Source organism: Loxodonta africana, chromosome 5 (assembly GCF_030014295.1).
Source record: "Loxodonta africana isolate mLoxAfr1 chromosome 5, mLoxAfr1.hap2, whole genome shotgun sequence".
In the NCBI taxonomy this organism is placed as follows: Eukaryota; Metazoa; Chordata; class Mammalia; order Proboscidea; family Elephantidae; genus Loxodonta; species Loxodonta africana.
The window spans coordinates 8,594,918-8,602,897 of record NC_087346.1 but is presented as its reverse complement, the minus strand read 5'-3'; the positions used below and the strand labels follow the sequence as shown (position 1 = coordinate 8,602,897).

The 7,980-nt window shown below is 38.4% G+C and overlaps 1 protein-coding gene across 1 annotated transcript; it reads right to left on the bottom strand.

The window, feature by feature from the left end:
* Positions 1–2,957: 2,957 nt before the first annotated feature.
* Positions 2,958–7,636, bottom strand: PABPC4L (poly(A) binding protein cytoplasmic 4 like). Its single transcript, XM_010590558.3, has one exon. The coding sequence runs from the start codon at positions 7,277–7,279 to the stop codon at positions 6,137–6,139; it is 1,143 nt and encodes a 380-aa protein (XP_010588860.2). The 5' UTR covers positions 7,280–7,636; the 3' UTR covers positions 2,958–6,136.
* Between the last annotated feature and the right edge of the window lie 344 nt (positions 7,637–7,980).

The window sequence follows — 7,980 nt, the reverse complement described above, 5'->3', positions numbered from 1 at the left end:
AGTTTATTGAGAATATGGCATGTACATTTGCCTAATTTGTTCCTTAAGATTGTGCAACATAAGGTAGAGGAAAATCACCAGCTGGTGTTCAGTGTTGAAGACTCTTTGTAGGGAGAAAATGGGATTTTGAGACCTATATGTAAAAACCAAAAACCAAACCCAGTGCCATCGAGTCGATTCCGACTCAAAGCGACCCTATAGGACAGAGTAGAACTGCCCCATAGAGTTTCCAAGGAGCACCCTGGCAGATTCAAACTGCCAACCCTTTGGTTAGCAGCCATAGCACTTAACCACTATGCCACCAGGGTTTCCACCTATATGTAAGCAAGAGTCAAAAGAATACTAAAGAAAATTATATAGGTACTAAAATAACAGATTAGGTATAAATAATTAAAAAAAAAAATCAGGAATTGGTGGTGGTATTGTTGTTGGGTGTCATGGAATCCTTTCTGACTCATAGCAACCTCATGTGACAAGAGTAGAACAGCCTCACAGGGTTTTCCAGGCTATAATTTTTACAGGAGCAGATCACCAGGTATATCTCCTACAGAACCACTGAGTAAGTTCAAACAGCCAACCTTTCAGTTAGCAGCCAAGCACTTAACCATTCCACCACCAGGGCTCCTTATCCAGGATAGTCATCACTATTTCATGTATGGAAATCCTGGTGGCGTAGCGGTTAAGTGCAATGGCTGCTAACCAAAAGGTCGGTAGTTCAAATCCGCCAGGTGCTCCTTGGAAACTCTATGGGCCAGTTCTACTCTGCTCTATAGGGTCGCTATGAGTCAGAATCGACTCCATGGCAGTGGGTGGGTTTATTTAATGTATACAGCCCTGGTGATTTAGTGGTTAAACTCTCAGCTGCTAAGCTAAAGGTTGCAGCCTTAGAAACCCTATGGGGCAGCTGTACTCTGCCTTATAGGGTCTTTATGAGTCAGAATTGACTTGATGGCACACAACAAGTTGAATGCATATTCCTACATCTATTTCATTGTATTCCTTTCAGAACTTCATCCTGCATGAAACTTGGAAAGTTGACTCCTTCCCCAATTCTAGGGGCAGATGCTGATAAATTTGTCCCAATATTGCACAATGAGAACTGATGGGGTAAGGAGAGTTGTTAGAGTTTCTAGGAGAAGTATCATCTTCTGAACGTTGTTGTATCTGAGTGTGATGACAGGAATTTCTACAACCATCTTGCCACTAACCTGATGATTAAGCCAACATATGGAGGGGGAAGAGCCAAGAAACTCCAAGAGAAGTAGTGCAGAAGCCTTGATATACCATCCGAGAAGACGCCTTAAATCTGGAACTTTTGCAATAGGTAAAATACCCTTTTCCAGTTTAAGATCTTCTGTTAAATGAAGCTGAAGCCATTCTGAGGATGTGTAATTTGTTCTACCATGAAAAACATATAGATTAAAAATGATCTTTTCTAGCTGTTTATCTACCGTAAAAAAATTACGAGGCATATTTTCTAAATATAAAAGTAAGTTAATTCTAAATTTTAAATGTTAGCTGAATTATACTTTAAAAATTAAATCCAGAACTCTTTTAAATAGTCAATTATTCCTCACGAAATCTTGATCTATATCCATGTTTTCTTTTCAATTAGTCCCATAATTGTAACTTAAAAAAAAGAAATAATATTTCATATAGGAGTTGGCTTTTAAAACATGAATTGAGTATCTTAATTCAAAATCCAAGTTGTTTTCAGTTTATTTCTAAGAGAAACTGGTTTTCCAAAAATTAAAGAAATATTTAAAAAATAAAATAAAAATCATTTTCAGACACATCTTCACCATTTCAAGATTAGACTTTATTTGATCTTTTCTCCATGGATTTATATAATATTAAGAACATGAATATATCAACTTCGAAAAGTTTATTTTTTCCCAAATATAGATTTCCATTAAAAATTAACATATAAAATGTTAAAAGGCACATATTTATTGAATTGGCTGTACATGTAAGCACGCATTTATACAACAGTTTTGGCAATGTGTGTGGAGATGGAGCGTGGAAACAGTGGGACAGGGTTACTCTATGTAAGTTAGTTTTTACTGGAATGTACATCAGAAATGTAAAAGTTCTACTTATTTTTCAAGGCACTTGGGCATGGAAGCCTTAATTTTCTTAACAGAATGAACTTCAGCTGTTTCCCTGGGCCATTCTACTGCCACTACAATGACTTGATATCGTACACACATATACACACACAAAGATCTCAATGAGTAAAATTCAAATAAATTAATCAATGATATCCACAGGACCATATATTTTTATAAGCTGACTTTTCTTACCTAAATATTGAAAACAAGCTATTTCAACACAGAGGGTTGATTAGTGTGTGTCAAGAAGCTATAGCCACAATTTATCCAGACAACTAATAGCAGTTGAAACATTTAAATATTTGCACCACCAAGGGATTCCAGATATCTGATAGCATGTTAATTCCTGTGCATATAAGAGAGGAGAACTAAGTTCTCATTATCTTAATACCCTATGTATTATAATATTTGAATATTTTGGTGGACTGGATTATTCAGAATGAGACGTCAAACCATGACAAGCCTATCACGTTCCCAATTCTGTTGTCTGGTACCCTTTTTTAATAACACTCTGCTTTTGAGATAAATACTGATCAACAAAGTCAGAGAGCCAATGAATTAGATTTGGCATACAAGTTGCATATAAATTCTTATGATAGGTAAGTATTCACCAAAACATGGCACTAAAGATTGAAAAGTATGCCATTTTAAGATTAACTATTGGCTCTAGATAAGAAACTTTATAGACAAAAGTTTTGTAGACAGTATTGAGAATATGAAACTCTAAAATTAATAGAAAACAATATAGATTAATTTTATGTATGATGTTTCCAAAGTGTTTTGAAGCATAACATCAAAGCCATATCAGTAAAAGATTAAAAATTTAGAGTTTAAAAATTTTAAACTTTGGAATGATTCTTAAACTATAACAAACAGAGAATATTGGGAAGAAAAAAGTCTAAAGCTTTATCCTTACTACGTAAAGAAATCTTCCATATTCATAGATAAAAATAATCCCAAAAGAAAATTATACTCAAATCATGAAACATTAGCTCACAAATGTAAAAATACAAATGGCCACTAGATATAAGAAATGTTTAACATTTGTAGTAATAAAAAAATTTAAATAAAATAATTGTGATATATGTTATTTTATATAGCATATCAAATTTGCCAACATAAACAGAAAAATGAAACCTCATTTTCTTTGGAGTATATGGAAATAGCCATTCTCTATATTGACAATGGAAGTGTAAGTGGCACAAATTTTCTGGACATTTGGGCAATGTTCATCAGTTATTTTAAAAATTGCTTTCTCTGTAACTATTAACTCCACTTCTACACTTTTTCTTAAGAAAATAATTGGACACATCCATACACATGCACTTGCAAATATGCTCATCCCAGAGCAATCCAAGAAAGAACAAAAAAAAAGGAGCAACCTATATGCTTATTAATAGGAGCTTAGTTACACTGTGGTACCATCACCGAGCAAAATGTAAAAGTCACTAAAATTATGATGTAAATAATTGTTTTGTGAGCATACAAGTTGACCACAGCATACTGTCAAATTAAGAAAGCCATTACACAATTTACAACGATTCTCTTCTTTGTTAAATCATCTACGTTTTCATAAGTAGAAAAAAACTGGGGGAACATCTAACACATTGTAACATCTGTCTGCACAAAAGTATTACATGATTCTCAGTAATTTTTTCATTGTCTAAAAGAAATTTTAATTTTGAAACTGTGTGATGATGAATAAAACCAAAACTGAACCTGTTGCCGTCCAGTCAATTCCGACTCGTAGTGACCCTATAGGACAGAGCAGAATTGCCCCGTAGGGTTTCTAAGTGCGGCTAGTGGATTCCAACTGCCGACATTTTGATTTGCAGCCATAGCTCTTAGCCACCGTGATGATGAAGAGACACTTACAAATAAACAGAAGTACATTTTATTCATTTTTGCATAAAGTATTGCCATAGAAAAATATTTTAAATTTCTTCCGTTCTAGTAATAGAAGCAGTCCCTGGGTTATGAACGTCCGACTTACGTACAATACATACCAGTTACCAACCAACCCTCATTAAAGCCTATTATATTAAAAATCAGAGGTTCGTACAATGGTTCGCAATGACAAACAGGCACTACTTTGTGACACACATCAAACATTATTATAATTACTGTGTTATTATGTTAAAGACGTCTTAGTGTATTTGGAAGTGTTTCTTTAATGTTTTTTATATGTAGAAAAGTACACTATATACTAAGACAAACATTTAACTAACTGATGTTAAATAGGAACCATACATAACTGTTCCGACTTGCATACAAATTTGACTTAAAGACAGATTTAGGAATGGAACTTGCATGTAATCCAGGGACTGCCTTATAAGGAATAGAAGCAAAAAACAGAAGCAAAGCCAAAAACAAACGAAACAAAAAAAATTTTCTAGGCACCTTTGGTATAAGTGAATTGGAAACTTTAAAGTAATTATTAAAATGTAAAAACATTATTCTTCTATTTCCAAATGGATCTGAAGTGGCACACATTACAAGTCAACATAATAAAATCCTTAAAACAAATATAAAAAGGAGCTGAGTAATATGGCTAAAAGGCAAGAAGGGAGGAGAGGTCTGGGAATGAAACTAAACTAGGATAAAAATTAGGTTCAAAAACAGGCTATGTGGTATAATTGTATCAGAAAAGCGATGAGTGAGCTTCTGTTTAAATCAAGGTTAAAAGTGAGTTTTAAAGGGTTACATAGATCTCACAGTCTAATAAAAGGAAACATGAGTTCATAAAAATAAACTTTTACACTTCTCTGACCCCTGAGAGAATATTATTACATGGAACAACATAAAATACAGATTACAAAACACAGTGTTTTTCAACCAGACATAATATGGCCAAATTTACAATATTGGTATTTGATAAAAACTTAAGGCACACTATCAAGCTGTCTATGCATGAAGAGAAATAAGGCCAGGCCATCTTTTGGTCACCTGAGTTGATGCAGGTTTAAAACGCATCAAGGATTTACTATGCAAGTCGTAATTTAGATGACTAGCAAAGACCTGAATCACAGGCAACCAATGGAAAGAATATCAGAGTATCCTATCTATCAGGTATGCAGTCAACATTAAAAACCTCCATCATCTCCATTCTAGTCATTATTGGAAAAACTCATGGCATGATAACAAAATTATAAGAAATTCTACCTTTCCTAGTACTTTACCCATTAATTAAAAATGAAATTAGATCTTTAATTCAATTTGTACCATGTCTAATTTTTAACTTCTGATTTCTAAAAAAAGTCAGATGATAAATTAGAAAACGTGTTTGTAACAATACATTTCTTTGGAATCCTCAGACATAAGAACTATTTTGAGACTATTTTGAGACATAAGAACTATTTTCATAAAAGAAATTAAAGCTAGCAATATTATTAAAATAAAGAAAACATGCAATAAACTCAATTACCTCACTTCTGTTAGTTCAAAATGTAATAAAAATATGTCTAATTATACTTATTGCTATGAATACTACATAAAAATAAGAAAAAAAATACAATTTTGCAATTAGAACCAAACTTCTAAGATTCATTTATTTTTAAACACACGCACACACACACACACACACACACAAATGGCTTTGTGTATGCAGGTGCTTAACTGTGTTTACTTATTAATCTGTGGTGCACAGTTTCACCTGGTGGTGCAGTAGTTAAGAGCTCAGCTGCTAACCAAAACCGCAGCAGTTCAAATCGACCAGCTGCTCCTTGGGAACCCTGCGCGGGCAGTTCTGTTCTGTCCTGTCCTATAAGGTCGCTATGAATTCCACGGCAACGTTTTATTTTACTGTTTTCTTTCCAGGTAAAATAGTACACTATGGATTAGTAAATAAAACAATCAAGCCCACGCTACCTTGTTTACTCTAAACCGCTGTATACTGTGTTTACTGATTTAATCCGCACCTGTTTTTTATCACAAAGTTTACTAAACTAAGTTGCCAACACACAGGGTCTGAAATTTACTAAGGACAATTTAGGCAGGGATGACTGTCATTCCCCCGCCTCTTCCAACTATTGGTTGTCAAAGCATGTTTTTCTTTCTTCATTCCTCTGGGCTAGGGCTATGTTGAGAGGCTTGGAGCCCAAGATGCGGCCATTCATCTCAGTCATTGCTTTAATAGCTTCCTCATGAGAGGAGAAGCAGATCAAGCCAAACCCTTTACTTCGGCCTTCTTCCTGCATTACCTTAACTCTGCTAATTGATCCAAATGAAGCAAATTCCTTCCGTAGTTTTTCATCATCAATGGTGTCATCAAGGTTCTTAATATAGAGCTTCACTCCCCGGCACCGGCGAAATCTTTCTTGTCTCAGCTGCTCAAACATTTGCTTTAACTCAGCCTGTCGCTCTATCTTCTTTTGGGCTCGGCCTACAAATATCAGCTGCCCATTTATGTCCTTGCCGTTCATTTCTTCCACAGCATTTTTGGCAGCCTCATGGCTAGCAAAACTCACAAAGCCAAAGCCTTTGGATTTGCCACTGGAATCTGTCATCACCTTAACACTCAGAGTTGTACCATATTTGCTGAAAACTTCCTTCAGTCTCATATCATCCATGTCATCTCCAAAGTTTTTGATGTAAACATTGGTGAATTCACTGGCTTTGTTTTTGAGCTCAGATTCTCGATCTTTGCGGCTTTTGAATCGGCTAACAAACACTCTGCAGTTCTTGAGCAGGGTCCCATTCATCTCTTCAATGGCCCTGTCTGCAGCACTCTGGTTCTGAAAGTGCACAAATGCATAGCCCTTGGAGCCTTGATCATCACTCATCACCTTGGAGGATAGAATCTTCCCAAAAGTTGAAAAATGTTCATAAAGGGTTTTATTGTCAATGGATTTGTCCAGATTCTTGATGAACACGTTCCCAATTCCAGATTTTCTTAAGTAGGCATCACGTTGAGACCACATAAGACGGATGGATTTGCCTTTTATCACGTCAAAGTTCATGGTGTCCAGGGCTTTCTGGGCATCAGCCACGTGCAGGAAGTTCACATAGGCATAGCCCAGGGAGCGGCGCGTGACCAGGTCCCTGCAAATGCGGATGGACAACACCGGCCCCACGGTGCTGAACTTCTTAAACAACAGGTCCTCCGTGACATCTGCGTGTAGGTCACCCACATACAGAGAGGCCATGCGGTACTTGGCTGCTACATTCATCTCCCTGGCCCTCACCAGCGTGAACCTGTCACCAGTAGTTCCAGGAGCTATTCCTGCAGGAGCTGGCCTGGCCAAAGCTCAGGCCGGACCGGGTTTGGTGGCCTCGAAATCACAGCTTCGAGGCAGAGCAGTGGGGCTCGGGTACAGCTCCCCCAGGCTCAGGCAATACTCTCATCGATAAGCACCACTGTAACCAATTCAGCCCGCCCTGGAAGTTGGCAATGGAACTTTGAAATCTCAGTGAAAGGATATTAGGAAAAGAAGTTCCTAACCCGCCAATTTGTCGAGGAATCTTCAAGTGGCGGGGTGGCTCTCAGTCGGCGCTTTCTCCACGGACGCCCAGGACGCTACTTTCCAAGTAAAAATAGGCCTCACTGCGGCTGGTTTACAGTTTCAGCCGCCGGGGGAAGGACTCCACAAGTGGTGTCCGCCGCGGCGGCCGGGGGCCAGAGCAGGGCGACCCGCCCCAGGGCACGGCGAGGCCCGATCCCGCCGCGTCGCAGTCGCAGGCGCCGCCGCTCCGGCGCGGCCCGGGAGCAATGCGGGCGGCGGGCCCCCTGAGCGCCGGAGAGCCTCCGAGCGGCAGACCCGCTCGGGACACCGGAGAAGGACGCGCGGGGCGGGGGGAGGCGGACGGACCGAGCGGCGGCCGGAGGGACGGACGCGGCCGAGCGGGGGCGGCGCAGGGGCTGGGGGCTCAC